A 21,370-nucleotide genomic window follows, 5' to 3' on the forward strand; every position below is an offset into this window, starting at 1 on the left:
TGTATGCACTCAACGCATAATGCGAGCCTAGAGGTCCTGGCAGGGGTGAAACCTCTCCAGAACCGATTCTGGGAGCTCTCGCTAAGGTTACTTATCAAGTGTGGAGTGAGCAACACACTTGTCATTGAAAACTTCGAAGAAATGCTCAGTCTGAACACTCAATCAAAATTCATGAGAATCTATCTGTTCTACATGTCATCTGACATAAGCCTACCAAGTTATAATCCTCCTCGTGTACACTTCACTAATGACAGTTCCTCTGTTAAATACGATCTGTCCATGAAACAAGCTATTCATGGAATACCAGATCAACTTCGATGTCTATCTATTCCTCGCATTTTTAACGAAAAGTACCAAAATGTCAATTCCGGTAAGAGATTCTTCACTGATGGGTCTCGCATAAATGGATCCACTGGTTTCGGTGTCTTCAATGAAAATTTCACCGCCTTCCGCAAACTTCAGGAACCTTGTTCGGTTTATGTTGCTGAGCTGGCAGCAATCAATTTCGCTTTGGGGATGATTTCCAACATGCCCGTAGACCATTTCTTCATCTTCTCGGATAGCCTTAGTTCGATTGAGGCACTCCGGTCGATGAAACCTGTAAAACATCCATCTTACTTTCTTACAAAAATAAGGGAGCAGATGGGTGCACTGGTCGAAAGATCCTACAAGATTACCTTTGTATGGGTCCCCTCACATTGCTCAATTTATGGCAATGAGAAGGCGGACTCTCTCGCAAAGGTGGGCGCACAGGAAGGTGAGATCTATGATAGAAGAATTTCACATGATGAATTTTTCCATTTTGTTCGCCAGAGTTCTCTTCAAAGTTGGCAAAATGATTGGCGAGATGGCCAGCTGGGACGGTGGTTACATTCCATTATTCCTAATGTTTCTTTGCGAGTGTGGTGGTATGGTCTGGATGTAAGTCGCAATTTCATTCGCGTGATGTCAAGACTTATGTCCAACCATTACTCGCTAGACGCGCATTTACACAGGATTAACCTCGCGTTGAGCAATGTTTGTACTAAGTGCGGTTCCGGTTATGATGACATCGACCACGTAGTTTGGCAATGCCCGGATAATGACGCCTCCAGAGCGCTACTATTGGATACCCTTGAGGCCCGAGGTAGACAACCCTTTGTTCTTGTGAGAGATGTGTTGGGGACCCGCGATGTCACATATATGGGATGTATTTTCGACTTTCTTCGCTCTGCTGGTATAAAAGTTTAATTCGCTTGTGTTTTCTTCTCCAGTTTTTTTTTTCTCTGTTTTGTCCTCTTTGTGTTACCAAGCTACTCCTGGCCATCCGGAAGACCAAGTCCCACAACAAGTTGGTACCAACACCGCAAGGCACCGAATTCGCTAGCAAGATGCGATTTACCCCCGGATGAGCAGCAGTGAAACCTTTGGCCCAATCCTTACCCTGTCCATCCCTCAAAATGTGACCTTCTAACCTCGAGCTGCCACGAGTACCCTGGCTTCCACCCATTACTAACAGATATCATTAAAAAGTTATTACTATGTATAGTGTATACTATTAAGTACAAAGAAAGATCTTCGGCTCCGTAAAGCGTTATACGCGATTGAGCCCCAAATAAATGAACTAGATAAAAAAAAAAAAAAAAATGTGTAATAATTTAAAATTCTTTCTTAGGCAAAGTTGTGGCTCCTGTTCCACTTTACAATTCGTTCTTTAACATCAAACTTCTATCTCTTATCGTTTTCTTCACCATTTATCTATCATCCTTTAAAAAGTTTGCATTCATGAACCTAACACCCTGTATAACGTTACAATAAGTTTTATATTCCATGTTTGACCATTGCATGACTTTATGATGATTAACTTTTACACTAAAACATCAATTTATGTAAACAGAAATCAGTTTGTGGAAATCGAAATTACAAAGTTTTGAACCTGTGATAAGCTACCTCAGTTTAAGTCAATACAATCAATAATTTAGCAGTAGTGCAATGTTCAGTGGTAACCAATTTATGGTCATGGGCCAAGTGAATTTCTTGAGAACTTAAGGTGAGAGGCTGAAATGAAAAGGTTTTTCGGATTATGTATTTCAGGAAGCACTTTATTACAATCTAGAATTGTGTTGCAAAGAAAACACTCGAAAATAAAAGTGCTCCGATATTGCTCTAATTCGGTAGGATTCATTTTTACCAAAAATAAATAGACTCGAATTTTTTTTGTTTCGTCATTAGAGTAGCCATTTTAAAGTGTCATAACTTTTGAACTTATAGACCGATTTGCAATCTTTTTGCACAAATGAACAGATTGATTCAAGATTTTAGAAAAAATATTGCCGACAAAAATAGTAAACTTTGAATGCAAAAATGGCCAAAATGTCAGTTTTTTCTATGATTTTGACAATGTTGACCCACAACGCCTATATATTTTTAATTTTTTAACGAAAGCTCAACTATTTTTCGTAGTATATCAAAATATTAGAAATGGTCTTCAAACCGTTTATGAGCTGCATTTTTTTGAAAATTTCAAGTTTTGTGCTCAAATACGTATGAGACCATGCGTCTCCATCACTCTAAAATATCAGTAAAGGAGCAGTATCTTAATTATATTTAGATACATTGCAAAGATCAATGGTTTTCAATATATGGTCACGGGCGCGATATTCTGAACAACCTTAATTTTAAGGGTGAAATGAACATGTTTTTTTTTCGATTCTGCAGCTCATGGAGCACTCATTATAATAAAGTTTTGTTGAAAAACTCAGATCATTACAAAACAGTGTTGTTTTGAACCCCAACCTGGCTTCACGGGCCACAAGAATTTCTCAAGAACCAAACGTGTGAGATCAAAAATAAATTGTTTTTTTTTTCGGATTTTGGGCTTTAGGGAGATTAGCGTAGCATTTTATCATAAACTGGCAATTACTAGAGTAAGCAACACAGCTACATGCGTGGTAATGCCTTTTGAGATATACAATGCGACAAACATTTTCATTTCGTCCTTACACTTTAGACTCTGGAGATATTAGTGCGGGCCATGATCCCGCATTAGGAACCATTGAGCTTTGCAACACCAATTTACTGCAGTAAGTGCTCCCTACGGCGCAGCATTTGATAAACATGTTCATTTTGACCCCACATTTGGGTTCTTGAGATATGATCATGGTCCGCCTGGGAGCCAATGAGCTTTGCACACCAACTTATTGTAATACGTAATACTTGTGATGCAGAATCTGCAAACTTCTTTTTCTCTCTTATCGCACTTAAGATTCTTGAGAAATTTGCATGGGCCGTAACCTCAGATTGGAAGCCCCTGAGGTTCACAACACCACAATATTGTAATAAGTGCTCCAATCCTAGACATATTCACACCTTCTTCTATGACTTTCGGTGCGGTTCTCCTATGACCCAAGCTTGGGAACCACTGAGATACATAGTTATTAATGCTCTTTGAAACGCAGGATCCTAAAAACATTCATACCTTCTCCTAGCGTTTTCGGCTCTTACTAAATTAGCATTGTCCGTGACCCTAGCTTGAGAACCACTGAGCTTTGCAACGCCACTATATTGTAATAAATGCTTCTTGAGACGAAGAATAGGAAAATCATCTTCACTTTCTTGTCGCACTTTAGATTCTTCAGAAATTTGCATGGCCCGTGAGCCCAGATTGGTGATTTCTGAGATTCACAACTCCACTATATTGTAATAAATACTCCTAGAGACGCAGAATCCTAAAACTGTTCACATCTTCTCATAGGACTTTCTGTTCTTGTGAAATCAGCATGGCCCGTGATCCTAACTTGGGAACCACCGAGTTTTGCTTCTTGAGACGCAGAATCTGAAAAAAAAACTGTGTCCCTTTCTTATCGCATATTCGATTCTTAAGAAATTGACTTGGCCCGTGGTCTCTACTTGGGAACAACTGATCTGTGCAACACCACTATATTTTAATACATGTAAAGCACATGCTTCTTGAGATGCAGAATCCGAAAAAAATCTCATCCTCTCCTAGAGCTTTCGGATCTTGAGAAGTTCGCGTGGCCCATCAAGATTAGAAACCACTAAATTTTGTAACATTGCAACAGCAGTGCTTCTTTAACCCTCCTAAGATGTTAGGTTTTTTTTGCATCACGATGACATAGTGCACGTTTAGCGTGCCTGTCTGGATCATATTGACTCCATCATCCTAGGGTTAAGCTGTTAGTACACAGGGCGCTCCTCCTTTTGCCAAAATTGGGAAAAACCCCTCCCTTGGCGCACTTCTGTGTACGGGCCTGACACAGGGTCAAATATATGTCCAAAAAGAAACCAATGCTCAAACATCTTGTTTGACTCGATCGAATTTTCATTAGTTTCAATCAGATGTTGTTTCTTGAGTTATTTCCTTGTCAAGTGTCAAATATTGATAGCATTTCAGCAACCAAATGCACTTTCTTTACTTTTTTGGTAAATTTCAGAAAAACATAGTCCAAAAATTTAGAGGGCCCATATAGCCGAGGCGGTAAACGCACGGGTATTCAGCATGACCATGCTGAGGGTGACGGGTTCGATTCCCGGTCGGTCCAGGATCTTTTCGTAAAGGAAATTTCCTTGACTTCCTTGGGCATAGAGTATGTTCGTGCCTGCCACACGATATACACATGCAAAATGGTCATTGGCAGAGGAAGCTCTCAGTTAATAACTGTGGAAGTGCTCATAGAACACTAAGCTGAGAAGCAGGCTTTGTCCCAGTGAGGACGTTACGCCAAGAAGAGGAGAGAGGATAGTCCAAAAACTTAGATAAGGTGACTCACCTTATGTGAGTAGTGGGTCGGTCTCAACGAGAGTTAGTCAATGGTAAACTATTTATGAAGTTAGTTGAAAGGATTTCTCAGTTCAGGCATGAAAGAGTTATGTATCAATAAAAGCAACAGAACGAATAAAACCTTTTTGTTATTTAGTCCTGTATATTTACGTTGACCATTTCTCCCATGTGTTTTTCTCTCTCCATTCCTCATTCCAGCGAACGGAATTGATTGCTTCAAATGTGTGTCAATGAACGGGGCGAACAAAGCGTGTGACGATCCGTTCCACAACAACTACTCGACGGCCATACTGGAGTCGCCGTGCATGGGTGGCCGCAAGGGCAGGGACGGGCTGTTTCCGGCCACATCGTGCATCAAAATTGCCGGTTACTATGGTGAGTATGCATCAAAACTTCATGCGGTACATTGTGTATAGTGTATATTCCAGGTGTGGTGGGCAAACGGTTTCACTGTGACCTCCGATTGAGGGATGCTCATCATCAGAACGAATGCGTGTTCGATGCTTCGGACCAGTTAGCGAATCAAATTCAAATTTAGCCAATTATGAATTGCCGTTTAGACAATAGAATCCAATTAAAAACCGATGTTTTTGACGTGCAGAGAATTTGCTGGAGGAATTTGATTGGAAACTGACATCAGCAACTAACACCTTTTGGCCCCCACCACAATCCACCAAATTTAGTTCCAAGCTTTTGAAAATGGTATATTGGTTATCGTTGGTCAATTTTGGAAAATGCAATACCAACAACCACGAACGGTGCTTCAAACCACAATCTAGAGAAAATTTTATATTTGGTTTGAGGATTATTACTCCATTAAAGAACGTGTGAAGTATGAGTACCCTTATTAATCCTATTCTCATGAAGGTTGGGCGGTTGCCTATGTTAAGTAATCCAAGATCTGTGCTTCTTGGCTTGCGTGTATTGTCGCAGCTCTGGTAAATGGCATGATTACTTTAAAACATTCGCATCGCTTATTCTGTCCAACACACTCTTTGTAGCGATACAATGCCGAATGCACGGTCCTTCAGTGTATCGGCAAGTATACGGGTGCTCCCGACATAGGCGAAGCCAGATGGGGGCAGGGGGGCCGTGCGCCACAGCCCCCCCCCCCTGGCCACCACATTCGTTTTTTAAAATCGAGTCAACTCAAAGATTATCTATAATTCAGAGTTCCAGAAAAAAAATCGCAAAAAATAAACTACAGGTCGGACTCGATTATCCGGGTGACTCCAAAATTATTTCACCCCGGATAATCGAATCACCCGGATAATCGAGCCATGCTTCATTTCTTTAGTTTTTGATGTTCTTCAATCAAAAACTGTTCGTTAAACATAGAAGCTAACATACATAACGTTGTAGTGCCTAAACTCAACGTCTAGTATTATTACAACCATGTTTTTTGAAAATGAAATTTTAGCTGAAAAATGTGAAAAAATAAAACAATTTTTAAATAGTCTAAATTCTACTTACAGGTTTTGTATTTGATGTTTATCACATTTGTTGACATATTGTAATCTAAACATTTGTAAACAAAGCAAAAACAAACTTTTCCCCGGATAATCGAGCCTTTTTTCCCGGATAATCGAGCCCCGGATAATCGGGCCCCCGGTTAATTGAACCCCCGGATAATCGAGTCCGACCTGTATTCCAGTAATTTAGGTTTTTATCCCTCAATTAACAAACGTTTTTTACTTGAGAACTTCAGGATCAGGACAGTATTTCCCCACTTTAATCTTATCGTAGAATTTTACAAATAACAAGCCTGATGTTTATTCATGGGATACAAAAACAGCATGCCAAGTTCTCCAGATATACCAGAACCGGTTTCAGTACGACTTTGTAGAACGATATGCTGCTTATAAAGTGCAGTTATGTGCTACTGCTATATGAATTTGTACTATTATTCAATTCAAGCAAATGTCATGTTAAGAGCAAAATACCAGGGATTTCTTTAGGAATTCTTTCAAGGACACATTCAGAAATTCCTTTAGGCATTTATTCAGGAACTTCTCATGGATTCTTTCAGAAATTGCACAAGGGTCTTCTCTCGGAGTTTCTCCTTCGTGAATTCTCCCATGGGCATCTTGCAGGGTTGCGATAGTAATGATCTCAGGGTTTGTTCCAAGAAATGCTTCAAGAATACATCCGACGATTTCTTCAGATTTTTTTACAGATACGTCTGCATAGCTTCCTTTAGTGATTCCATCATTGATTGCTCCTGAGACTTTTTCAAAAATTTCTCTATGGATTTCACCAAACATTCTTCCGGGATTTTCTCCTGGGATATCTATAGAGGTTCCTCCAGAGATTGTTCCAGTGCTTTTTTCGATAATTCACCCAGGAATTTCTTCAGGGATTACCGTCAACAGAAATTCGTTTAGGTATTTCTGTAAGTGTTCTTTCAGAGATTTCTCTATATATTCATTCAAGAATTCCACTAGTGATTGCTCCAATAATTCAATCTGGAATAATTCGATTTATTTCAGCAGGAATACCAGAACTTTACCAGAAAATAGCTAAAAAATAATCCAGGAGTTCCTTAAAACATTATACAAAACATTCTTTTGGGAGTCCATCCAGAGATTTCAACAACGATTCGTCCAAAAATTATTGCAGACATGGATTTTTTTTCCTACAGAAATTCTTCCAGGAATTTATTAAGAATACTTTCCTGGGATTTCCTCATAGATTTTTTTTCAGAAATTCTACCAGGTTTTCCTTCAAGAATTCCTCCAGGGATTCATCCGAAAATATCTGGCGTGTTTCTTTCAGGGATTGTTTTAAACATTCCTCCAAGGATTCCCCCACTAACGCTTTTTAGATTTTTTTCAGGAGTTCCTCTTTCAATTCTTTCAGGAACTCCTCCAGGAATTGATCCAGTACTTCCTACAGGGACTGTTAAGGGATTCCCTTAGCCTCTAGGAATGGCTTCCGGGATTCCAAGGATTCCATCTGCAATTTCTTTAGGAATTATTCCTGGGATTCCTCCAGGAATTTCTCGAGGAATTCTTCCACACATTTCTTCAGAGATTCCTCCAGGAATTATTCCAGGGATTGCTGCAGGGATTGCTGCAGGGATTCACCTAACAACTCATCCAGGGATTCCTTCAGAAATGCCTTTAGAGATTCCTCCAGAAATTCCTCCATGTGTTTTTCTAGGTATTCCTCCTGGACTATTTCTAGAGATTCCCATGCATTCCTCTAGCATATCCCCCAGGGATTCCTTCAAGGCTTAACTCGGTAATTACTTCTGAGATTCTTTCTGGAACAATTTATTTTAAAAAAAATATCCAAGAAGTTTCCCATTAGCTCTTCTCAGTAATTCCTTCTTGTATTCTTAAAGGAACTCCTTCAGGAATTAATGAGTACTTCCTACAGGAACTGTTTATGGATTTCCTTAGGGAATTTCTCTTGAAATTGCTCCAGAATTTCTTCTGGAGTTTCTTCAGGAACTCTTCCAAGGATTCTTCCAAAATTTCTCCAAGAATTCCAACTGAGATTTCTTCATGAATTATATTCCTGGTATTCTTTACAAGATTCATTCATTCTTCATGAATTTCTCTAGAAATTTTTCCAGGGATTCCTCAGGGAATCCCTGCAGGGATTTCTCTAAAAAATCCTCCAGGAATTCATCTAGAGATTCCTCCATAAATTCCACCAGAAATTCCTCTAGAGATTTCTCCAGGAGTTCCTGTGGAGATTCCTTCAGGAATTCCTACAGGCATTTCTAGGATATCCTCCAGGGATCCTTTCAATAATTTCTACAAGATTTTTTTTTCAGAGATTCCTTTAAAAAAATCTTCTAGGGTTTCAATGCATTCCTTCAGAGAATCCTCCAGTAATTGCTTCCGGGATTCTTCCAAGGTTTCCACCAGGAATTCCTAAGGAAATTTATCCAGGAAATCTTCAAGGATTTTTTTCAGAGACTCCTACAGGAATTCCTCCAAAGATTTTTCCAGGAATTACTGCAGAGAATCCTCCAAGAATTCCACCAATAATTCTACTAGGTATTCTTAAAGGAAATTTTCCAGGCATTCTTTCAGGGGTTACTCTTTGGAATCTTGCAGATTTATATATGAACTTTTTTAGTGATTCCTCCAGGAATTCAACCAGATATTCTTCCAGGAATTGCTTCAGGGACTCCTCCAGAAATTACTCCAAATTCTTCTAGGAGTTTCTACTGGGATTGCTTCAAGAATTCTTCTCCAAATCCCTTCAGAAATCCATGCAGGCATTCCTCTAGGATTTCATCCAGGAATTTTTCCAGGGTCTCCTCGAGGAATTCCTCCAGGAATTTCTTCAGGAATTTCACCAGGAAGGAATTCCGTCATAAATTATGTCAGCAATTCATCCATGAATTTCTCCAGGACATCAATTAATGATTCTTACAGAAATTCTTACAGGATTCTAGAATTTTTTTCAAGAATTCCTGCAAGAATTCTCCAGATTTTCATCCAGGAATTGCTGCAGAGATTCCTCTAGGAATTCGCATTAAAATTCCTCTAGGTACTTTTCCAGGAATTTCTGCACGAATTTCCCCAAGGATTGACCCAGGGATTCCTCGAGAAATTCTTTCGAAGATTTTTCCAGGAATTCTTCCAGAAATTTCTCCAAAAATTCCTCCATGAATTTCTCAGGGGATTTTTTCACAAATTTCTTCCAGGGTTCATCTAGAGATTCCGCCAGCAACTTATCCAGTAATTGTTGCAAGAATTCATCCAAAGATTCCTCCAGGAATTGTCAAACGACAACCTCCAGGAATTCCTTCAGGCATTCCTCCAGGATTTTATCCAGGAACTCCACTAAGAAATTCTCCAGGAATTACCCCAAGAATTTCTTCAGGATTTCTTCCAGCAATTTCTCTGGGAATTGATCCAGGAATTACTCCTGGACGTCCTTCAGAAATTATGTCAGCAATTTCTCTAGGATTTTTTCTCTTCTCTTGTGGGGATTTTTTTCGGATATCCTTCCTGGAAATTCTTCAGGATTACTCTCAGGATTTTTTTCTGGGATTTCTCCACAAATTTCTTCAAGGATTTCCCAGGGATTCCTGCAAGAAATCCTTCGAAGATTCTTCCAGGGAATCCTCCAGAAATTCCTCGGAGGATTCTTCCAGCAAATCCTCTTAGGATTTCCGGAGAATCTCTTCCAGGAAATCCGCCAGGAATAACTTCAGGAATTTTTCAGGGACTCCTTCATGAATTCCTCTAGAGGTTCCTCCAGGGATTTCTTCGAAAATATCTCCAAGGATTCCTCCAGGGATTTCTTCAGGAATTCCTTCAAGAATTTCTCCAGGAATTGCTCCAAAAATTTCTCTACAAATTCCTTCAGGATTTTCTCAAGGGAGTTTTTTTTTCAGAAATATAAAAATAATATAAATCTCCAAGAATTCCTCTGGAAATTCCTCTATAGACTTATCCAGTAATTCTTTCAAGAATTCCTCCTTTCTAGATTCCTCCAGCAATTCCATCATGGATTCCTCCAGCAATAATTCCCACAGGAATACGTCTAGGAATTCCTTCGGGCATTCCTCCAGGATTTTATCCAGAAACTCCTCCAGAAAATCCTCTAGGAATTACCCCAGGAATTTCTTCAGGAATTTCTCCAGAAATTTCTCCAGGAATTGTTCCTGGACATCCTTTAGAAACTATGTTAGCAATTCCTCTAGGCATTTCTCCAGGAATTTCTCATGAGATGCCATCAGGAATTACTTCAGCAATTCCTCCAAAGATTTCTCCACGAATTTCTCCAGTGATTTTGCCATGGATTCCTCCAGAAAATCCTTCGAAGATTCCACCAGAAAATCCTCCAGAAGTTCCTCCAAGGATTCTTCCAGGAAATTATCTATGGATTTCTTCAGAAATTCATTGAGAAATTTCAGGAAGTTCTTCAGGAATACCTTCACAAATTTATCATGGGACCCCCAGAAATTTCTCCAGGAATTCCTCCTGGGATTTCTCCACAAATTCTTTCAAGGATTCCCCCAGGGATACCTTCAGGAATTTTATCAAGGATTTTTCCAGGAATTCCTCTAGAAATTCCTCCAAAAATTTCTCAATGGATTTTTTTTTCAGAAATAGAAAAATAACAGAAAAAGAAATAAAAATCTTCAAGAATGCCTCTGGGAATTCCTTCAGGCATTCCTCCAGGATTTTATCCAGGAATTTCTCCAGGAAACACCCCAGGAATTTCATCAGGAATTCATCCAGAAAATGCTCCTGGACATCCTTTAAAAATGATGTCAGGAATCCCTCCAGGAATTTCTTCAGGAAATCCTCTTAGGATTTCTTCAGAGTTTCTTCAAGGAAATTTCCCCGGAATATTTTCAGGAATTTTTCAGACTTTCCTGCAGAGACTCCTTCAGGAGTTCCTACAGAGATTTGTCCAGGATTTGCTTTAGGGATTAGGGAGCGTTCAAAAATTACGTCCAACATTTGGGGGAGGGGGGGGGTCTAGAAATGTGTGACAGTACGTATAGGAAAATTGCGTGACAGAAGGGGGAGGGGGGAGGTGTCTGGGAAACTCGAAAAACGATGGACGTAATATTTGAATCTTTCCTTATTCCAGGGATATTCCCAGAGAATTCCTCCAGAAAATTCTCCTGGAATTTCTCAAGAGATTTTTTTTTCAGAAATTTCTCCAGCAATTCCTTCCAGAATTGCTTTGGAGATTTCTCCAGGATTTTTTCCTGAGATTGCTCCAAGAAATTTCTCCAGGAATTCCTGCTGGATCTCATCCAGAAATTCTTCCTGGAAGTACGCCAGGAATTTGTTCAGAAGTTTCTCCAGGATTCTCTGTAGAGATTTTTCCAGGAAATGCTTCAGGTATTCCTCCAGATTTCCTCCCCGAGTTTCTCCAGGAATTTCTCCAGAATTTTCTACAAGGAATCCTCTAGAAATTTATTTTGGATTTCTTCTAGGATTTTCTCTTGAGATCTCATCAGATATTTCTCTAGGTATTTGTCCCATAATTTATACAAGAATTCCTCCAGGTATACTTTCAAAGATTCATCCAGGGATTGTTCCGGCAATTCTTCCAGGAATTCCTCCAGGGCTTCATCCTGTAGGAATTCCGCCAGGGATTCATCCAGCTGTATCTTCAGGGATTTATCTAGGAAGTCTTCCAGGGATTGCTACAGGAACTCCTCAAATGATTTCTTCAGCAATTCCTCTTAGGTTCTTTTAAAAAAATCATTCAGGAGTTTCTTCGGAAATTTTCGAAATCCTTCTCTCATCTTTTCAGGGATGAAGCCAAGAACTTCTTCAGGATTACTTGATGATTTTTTTGTGGATTATTTCAAGATTTTTTGGAAGAATTCCTCCAGCGAATAGTTTTGGATAATTTATTATTAGATAATTTAAAAAGGACTCATACAGGAACCAGGAAATTCTAGGTTACTCCTCAAAAGAGTTCGTAATTCTCAAAAGAGTTCAGCATTATGTAGTTAAAAACTCGAAATAACAGTAGACTTGAAAAATGAACTTTTTAAAAGCGTAATCTAGGGTTTTTTTTTGTAATTGTGTTGCTAAATTTGAATCTCATTGAAGACCTCACTAGCTGCTTTATTGCATTCGAGCAATTTAATGGCATTCTTATGTTCGCTTAACAATATTGTATGTATATGCCATATGCCAAGAAGGTGTTGTGGAATGATTTAACATGCAAAACGATTAATCTTTAAAAAATCTAAAATTCAAATTCAATCTACATACTAAATCTTTTGCGGCTCATTTGAACTAACCAATCTAAACCGGCCCGTTCGGTCATCATCGATCATTCTTCTTGTAGCCCCACACCATGCAGCACTCCGGTGACAAGCCGGCCGTAAGATAACTCAGCCATAAAACCATCCAAGAATCATTTAGTCATTCTACCCTGCAGGTCAGTACGATGCGATGAAAGGATACTTTATATGCATCGATGCATCGGGTCGGGGTGCTAGACCATATGCCGGGCTGCTGCTGCTGGCGACCAGTGTCACCAGTCCGGAACATGGGCATGAAATGAAGTGTTGATGTGACTCCTGTTGCAAGTGTGAAAAACAAGAAAAGGGTTGAACCGGCATTTGCATAGACGACACGTATCAGCAAGACCCCTCGGTTCATCGGTTTTAGCAATTCGTGGAATGGGGCAAGGCAGACGTGTGCGGTGGTGCTGCTGCGTGATCATCGTGGCACCGACGACCAGCTTCCTTCAGGTCGCAGCACAACCGTCACTTGTAGTGCATATTTTACATTGTTATCTGTATGTCCTGGGAAAACTGACCGCCAAGAGTCAGTCACTGGGCACATTCTTGCGGTCGGTGCGACCAGTCAGTCAGTGGCTCCATATGAATTCGTAATAGCCTTCGCCAGAGAATGCCCGGCATGGAACAATAATGAACGTCGACAATGTCTATCCACCATCCATCTGCCGTTCGGGGAGGCCGTTTCGGTCAAAGGCCGTTGTTGACAACGGTTGGTTCACAACGAATGGCCGTCTATAACAACAGCGCTGAATATTTGATTCATCAACTCTCATTGACCTCCCCCTTTTTATCTCGTTTCAGATGATACCGGCGAAACAATCACCGTGCGGGGCTGTGCTCTGGATAGTGGAACGCTAACCACCGATACGGAAATCATTCGTATGTCCCACTGTGGACGATTCTTTTACGATGATAGGTGAGAGACCACATTTTTTGACATTTAATGAGTTTTTTTTGGTTTTCCCATATGAATTGTGATATAGGGGAACTTAACTATTCTCGGGTGTTTCGTTCTCTTCGCCATGGTTTTTTTTCAATCTGTTGAACTCAAAGTTGGCCTCAAATCTTTCCCAACCAAGCTGAATTATACGGTATTTAGTATTGTGTTGTTCCTTGTTGTTGTACACGAGCGATTCGTGTATGGCGTCAACATCGTAGTATTTTTTTTTTCCTAACAGCCCCCACAACAAGTCCAGGTAGTGTGAAGTTGGGGTCCGTCACCTACAGGCAAAATAGGAGACATGACTACACTCCTGAGTCAAAATTACATTCCCATTGCCGCCAGACCCTGCATTTACCTGAAACCACCAAGAAGGCATTGCTTCATAGAAAGGCTAGTGCACATCGCACCCTCAAGGTTAGCTGCGTAGCCATGCAGCAACGAACATCGAAGAATTGCTTTGAGGAGTCCACCAAGGTAGCATGTTGGCACTTAACCAGCTTCCCGGGTGTTCCTTACCACTCCCTTTGTACTCGGAAGGTGGGTAGGGTTGCATGCAACACGGTTTGACCTTCTGAAGGCTCAGTTAGCACCAGAACAAGATCCTTACCGCGGGTCACTTTTCAACCAAGTGCTCGGATCCAACCCAGTAGATCGCCGCCACAACATCAACGCTACCAGGATGTTTTCCCCGCGACCACTTACCTAGTCGCTTTAGGCGGTCTTCTCACTTTACCAAGCCGGGACCGTGCCGAGCCCCGGCCGTGCCCCGGTCATCGATTTCTTTCTAACGATATCTATGGCGTGCGTCTCACTAGCCCGGCCGGGGCCCGGCCGAGCCCCGGCACGGTGTGATGTGAAACACACCATAGCAATCGTATGTAAGAAATCGATGACCGGGGCACGGCCGCGGCCCGGCACGGTCCCGGCCCGGTGTAATGGGCATAGCCCTTTAAGGGCCAATTTCGACCGCAGGGCACGGTATGACATACGTAACCGACTCCGAACCCTTGAACCATCTCTTGCATAACGTCTGAACTAGCCATTCTCAGAGGACATCGGAAGCAACCATGGCCCCAAAGGATTTGCGTCAGGTGGATTGTTTCTTCCCCATAGCGCCTATTAATGCAACTTTCTACCCTCGAAATCAACCTGGGAGTCCACCTTCCTTTGATGGAACTGTCCCGCTGCGATGCCATTTGACCATGAAGGCCAATCTGGCAGTTCAGCGCATGCCTCTTGTGCGGCGCATTTCAAAGCCCTCCCTGTCCTTGTCGGATAAGGATACCGATAGACACCCTTGATACCAGTGACGACGCAGACGCATCATGCCCCAGACAACCAATTTGCACGTATAATGAAGTTTATATTCATGTTATACGTACTTTTATGCGGTAAAGTTACATCGCATAAGATGCAATAAAAGTGCTTTATGCGTACAAAAGTGGAGGCGCTATACGTGCATTGACGGGAAAATAGTGACGCTATATGACTTGAAGCGATATCTTATGCGATGTACGGTATGCACTATTGCGACAAAATATAGCACCTTATGCGACTTCGAATATTCAAAATAAAAAAATCTTTTCACCTAAGTATCGAACTAATAACCTTTGGATTATCGAGCCGCACTTCACACTTAGCACCAAACACTACTTATGAAACACACTGATTAAATGTCATGACATTCTAACTCACCTTAATGCTTGTTGGAATGCACTTGGTTTCCGTGCGCTGTACGTGTTTGGCAGGCTCTTTGGAAATCAAAATGATGTAGCATGATTTCCCGCACAGTTACCACTACTCATCCCTTGCTAGCACCACTCATTGATAATTATAAGGTCAACAAAACAAAAATGATGACTTTGTAATTTGTTTTGTTAACATAATTATGACTTTTCACTTTCTTTTAGCTTTTTGGCACTCCAACAACACCTCTTTCATTGTTATCACATATCACATCGCAATATGCCAACGTTAACGATTCTTGCTTATGCGAGTTTGTATGTACATTTGAACGAGTTTATTTTCACTTTTATGTGATTTAGTTTGTACACCAATACGAGTTAAACTGACATAATTAGAAAAGCACCAAGCGAAGTCGTATAATCATCGCAGTACGCAATTATGCGAATTCAATTGGCACTTTGCGAGTTCACTCGAACGCTTTTGCGAATAAGCAAAGTTCGTCGCAACAAAACATCGGAATATCATCTACTACGATGTAGTCATGCATTAAAAAAGTTAATTTGCACTCTTATATGATTTTACCAGATACATCGCAGTAAGTTCAAAAAATAACATCATATGCGATGAAAATTGTCCCTCAGCCGTACATATATGCGGTAGTGACTTAGAATAGTATTTTATACGATGTACAACGTGCATCCTTATGCGATTCCTGGTTGTCTGGGGCCACACGGTACGGTACGCGCTCGTAACCCTCAGACACATGAACCTAAAAGTACTTTTCAGCATACCACGGTAGCTGACGGTGCTTAGCACCGTGCCCCAAGACTGCGATTACAGGCATACACCACAGAGCTTTTGGACATTATCCGGGACAGTGCCACTAAGGAAACGATGGACATTGGACAGGCTAGAGGTGCGAAGGTTCAAACTATAGAAGGAGGTCAATGGTGAAGTTGTCTTTGCTGGGCGCACACGTCAGACAGAAACAGAGAAATGGTGGCTCCAGAGAGGCGTTGTTCGGAACACCACGGGCGGAGAAATGAAAAGGAACTACAGGGCAGTCGAATACAGTAACGCCTTGTGTGAGTCGAGTTGTCCGTTTGACGTTGACATGAAAAACGTCAGCAGAATAGAGACATGAGAAGACAGAACAGAAAAGATGAAAGGGTCATTTGCTAAGCTAGCTAATGAGCGACGTCATGCAATGTACGGCTCATTACCGTAATCTGGGGTTATTTGATCAACGGGGTAAAGTTGATCACTATGGGAGGATCCACGTCCTTCAATCGCTGAGGACACCACAATTGATGGTTCAATGGAAGGACTTTTGACGTAGGTCAATTGTGTGAACATGAGTGTTATCGGCATATGGGTAACTTTGGGTATTATCGGCTGGTTTGTTCTCTTCGTCATGGAGGGGTTTTTGTCGGCCAAAATGTCTGAAACTTGGTCCTATAATTCAGCTTGGTTGGGAAGGATTTGAGGTCAGCTCTGAGTCCAACAGAATTCAATAAAGCTTCCCTTACCGAGAGAAAAAAAACTGCCGAAAATACACAAATACTATTTAAAAATTAGCATGTTTAAAGTATTTTTTCGCCACCTCTAAGAACATGGCCATACATACACTCAGTGGATAAAACAACTATGGAAATAATCAAAGTACCTTATGAATTTTTGCTACACTAAACTAAAAATTATGGATGCCATAAGAATACCTTATGGAAATTCATCGTGCACGGGAACAAATCTGATCCTGTTTTTACATATCATTAAGGTTGAAGGATTCGTCACTGATATAATCGTCATCATTGAAAATGCAAAAGCAGTTTTCTCGTTCAAAACTGAATTTTTCGCAGTGAAAATGTATTCACTGTGTTGCGGATGGAGAATAGAGCACAGTGAATACATTTTCACTGCAAGCGGTTCAGTTTTGAATAAGAAAACTGCTTTTGCATTTTCAATGATGACGATTATATTAATGACGAATCCTTCAACCTTAACAAATCATAAAACATAAAGATATGTCATTTTATGAAATCATGATCACGAATCATAATTTTATAATCTGAGCAACTAATATCATGATTCGTTGCAACCATTCTTATGAGCTTGAACTCATGAAAATTATCAAGCGTTACGCGCTTATGCTCAATATGTTATGCTCAATAACATGATTTAGCTTAAAGAACCTAAAAAATCCACCAGAATCATAAGCGATGCGCACCCGAAACCATGATTGGAAATCTCAATAACATGATTTATATTCATGGTCCTAAAAATCCACCTTATTCATAAGCGATGCGCACTCGGAACCATGAGTCGAATTCTCAATAACATGATTTAGATTCATGGTCCTAAAAATCCGCCATATTCATAAGCGATGCGCACCCGAAGCCATGATTTAGCTTCTGTGACGGTCAGAACATCCATGACACCGAAACCCCGTCGCAGATTCAACCCTGTACCACGATTCTCTGTACTGCGAGATACTCTCTTCAAGCCCGATGAAATGGATTCGTTTGGAGATTATGGTGAAGTAAATGAGCCAGACTCGAGAGATTCGAGATCAGTTTCATGTTTTGTTGATAAAGGATAGCTGTTAATTGATTAATTATTTTGTATTCTAAATTGTTGAATAAAGTTTAGTTTCGTCGTAATTACGTAGTGTTACACTTCATGAATCAAAAAAAAATCCACCAGAATCATAAGCGATGCGCACCTGAAACCATGATTGGAAATCTCAATAACATGATTTATATTCATGGTTCTAAAAATCCACCATATTCATAAGCGATGCGCACTCGGAACCATGAGTCGAAATCTCAATAACATGATTTAGATTCATGGTCCTAAAAATCCACCATATTCATAAGCGATGCGCACCCGAAGCCATGATTTAGCTTCTGTGACGGTCAGAACATCCATGACACCGAAACCCCGTCGCAGATTCAACCCTGTACCACGATTCTCTGTACTGCGAGATACTCTCTTCAAGCCCGATGAAATGGATTCGTTTGGAGATTATGGTGAAGTAAATGAGCCAGACTCGAGAGATTCGAGATCAGTTTCATGTTTTGTTGATAAAGGATAGCTGTTAATTGATTAATTATTTTGTATTCTAAATTGTTGAATAAAGTTTAGTTTCGTCGTAATTACGTAGTGTTACACTTCATGAATCAAAAAAAATCCACCAGAATCATAAGCGATGCGCACCTGAAACCATGATTGGAAATCTCAATAACATGATTTATATTCATGGTTCTAAAAATCCACCATATTCATAAGCGATGCGCACTCGGAACCATGAGTCGAAATCTCAATAACATGATTTAGATTCATGGTCCTAAAAATCCACCATATTCATAAGCGATGCGCACCCGAAGCCATGATTTAGCTTCTGTGACGGTCAGAACATCCATGACACCGAAACCCCGTCGCAGATTCAACCCTGTACCACGATTCTCTGTACTGCGAGATACTCTCTTCAAGCCCGATGAAATGGATTCGTTTGGAGATTATGGTGAAGTAAATGAGCCAGACTCGAGAGATTCGAGATCAGTTTCATGTTTTGTTGATAAAGGATAGCTGTTAATTGATTAATTATTTTGTATTCTAAATTGTTGAATAAAGTTTAGTTTCGTCGTAATTACGTAGTGTTACACTTCATGAATCAAAAAAAATCCACCAGAATCATAAGCGATGCGCACCTGAAACCATGATTGGAAATCTCAATAACATGATTTATATTCATGGTTCTAAAAATCCACCATATTCATAAGCGATGCGCACTCGGAACCATGAGTCGAAATCTCAATAACATGATTTAGATTCATGGTCCTAAAAATCCACCATATTCATAAGCGATGCGCACCCGAAGCCATGATTTAGCTTCTGTGACGGTCAGAACATCCATGACACCGAAACCCCGTCGCAGATTCAACCCTGTACCACGATTCTCTGTACTGCGAGATACTCTCTTCAAGCCCGATGAAATGGATTCGTTTGGAGATTATGGTGAAGTAAATGAGCCAGACTCGAGAGATTCGAGATCAGTTTCATGTTTTGTTGATAAAGGATAGCTGTTAATTGATTAATTATTTTGTATTCTAAATTGTTGAATAAAGTTTAGTTTCGTCGTAATTACGTAGTGTTACACTTCATGAATCAAAAAAAATCCACCAGAATCATAAGCGATGCGCACCTGAAACCATGATTGGAAATCTCAATAACATGATTTATATTCATGGTTCTAAAAATTCACCATATTCATAAGCGATGCGCACTCGGAACCATGAGTCGAAATCTCAATAACATGATTTAGATTCATGGTCCTAAAAATCCACCATATTCATAAGCGATGCGCACTCGGAACCATGAGTCGAAATCTCAATAACATGATTTAGGTTCATGGTCCTAAAAATCCACCATATTCATAAGCGATGCGCACTCGGAACCATGAGTCGAAATCTCAATAACATGATTTAGATTCATGGTCCTCAAAATCCACCATATTCATAAGCGACGCGCACCCGAAATCATGATTCGGAATCTCAATAACATGATTTAGCTTAATGGTTCTAGAAAATCCACCGGATTCATAAGCAATGCGCACCCGAAACCATGATTCGAAATCTCAATAACATGATTTATACTCATGGTCCTAAAATCCACCATATTCATAAGCGATGCGCACTCGGAACCATGATTCGAAATCTCGATAACATGATTTAGCTTCATGAATCAAAAAATCCATCGGGTTCATAAGCGATGGGCATCCGAAGCCATGATTCGAAATCTCAATAATATGATTAGGCTTTATGATTTTAGAAAAAAAAAGTAACGCATTGGTATCGTTACGAGACAGTGGATCATAATATCATGATTATAAATCATGGTGTATTTTCATAAAACGAAAATGCACTGGGCTCATGAAATCAAGAGTTTTTTTTTATTTTATTTTATTTTATTTTCGGGATGAACCTGCCTACGGCAGAAAATCCCCGAATAAAGAGAACAAAAAAATCATGAGTCGTGTTTATGATTTTTGGGAGCAGATTTTTACCCGTGCGCTTGTTATGACCAATTTCATAAGACGGACTTATGAAAGGAACAAACCATTTTTAAATTGATGAAGACTGGAATCGATCCATGAACGCTGGGATCAGTGATCTCGAGTTTAATCCACACGGCTACCGATGCTTGATAATACCATGTTGCTAGACATATATAAAAGTCAAGCTGTGAGACGATTTTGTGTCATAGAGTGACCCTTTAAAATTCATCCTAATCATTATGAATTGTTTAAGGGCAAACGTCTTGAAATCCCGCTTCAACAGTGCATCAGAACTTTAGATGCACAAATATCAAGAAATAAGCTTCAAACAACAGTGCATTTTATTATTTTGTTCTTGCTCACTTGTAATAAGCTTAAAATAAAAAGATCAGGTGCGCTGGTTTTGTTTACGAAGAGATTTGTGCGCTCAAAATCGTGAGTAGGTGCCAAGGTCGGCCATTGTGGCGGCCATTTTGGGATTCTAACACGTCTGTCCTTAAAGGGGGGGGGTTCGGCCAATAACCATTTTGTATGGACAAATAAAAAAAAATGTTTGGACTAATGACCACGCGGGGGGGGGGGGGGGGGGTTGAAAAGTCCCAAAAAAATGACCACGTGGTTTATGGACAGCCCCACAGAGCCATGGACCGAGTGGAATGGAGACGGCGACTATGTACAGCGGAGGCCACTCAGGTCTTAGTCTGATCAGTAAGGTAAGTAAAATATTGTGTTCGTTTTGCTAGTACAAGACGCTGTGAAGTACAGCAGACAAGGTGGACTGATCATGTCAAGTCAAGATTGTTAGGCGAATGTAGGGCGTTCCCTAAATTGAAAAAAGCTACTTACTGAATCATTGGTGTAAATTTTATACCTTGGTATTTTCTATATTCATGCACATGTAAAATAGTCGTTGGCAGAGGAAGCTGTGAGTTAACAGCATGCTGAGAAGCAGGCTTTGTCCCATTGAGGAAGTTACGTAAAGATACAAAGAAGATGAAGGAGAATATGTAAAAAATAACTACGTATAAACTCTATGAGACCTTTATATTTTTGCCAGACATGAGCTTCAGCAACAGTATGGGAAAGCTTAAACAAGCGTTATTTATTATACCTACGTGGAATGTGTTCAGTTAAATCAATATTTGACAAAACGTT

At 40.2% G+C, this 21,370-nt stretch overlaps 1 protein-coding gene across 5 annotated transcripts in view; it reads left to right on the forward strand.

The window, feature by feature from the left end:
• The window catches only part of LOC109399319 (uncharacterized), a 288,186-nt gene that overhangs the window by 256,811 nt on the left and 10,005 nt on the right, over nt 1-21,370 (forward strand). For all 5 annotated transcript variants that reach the window (XM_062856199.1, XM_062856200.1, XM_062856201.1 and 2 more), the window contains 2 exons: nt 4,979-5,155; nt 13,332-13,446. In XM_062856199.1, the coding sequence (XP_062712183.1) occupies nt 4,979-5,155; nt 13,332-13,446 (292 nt within the window). The remainder of the gene's footprint in view (nt 1-4,978; nt 5,156-13,331; nt 13,447-21,370) is intronic.

This window comes from Aedes albopictus, chromosome 3 (assembly GCF_035046485.1).
Source record: "Aedes albopictus strain Foshan chromosome 3, AalbF5, whole genome shotgun sequence".
In the NCBI taxonomy this organism is placed as follows: Eukaryota; Metazoa; Arthropoda; class Insecta; order Diptera; family Culicidae; genus Aedes; species Aedes albopictus.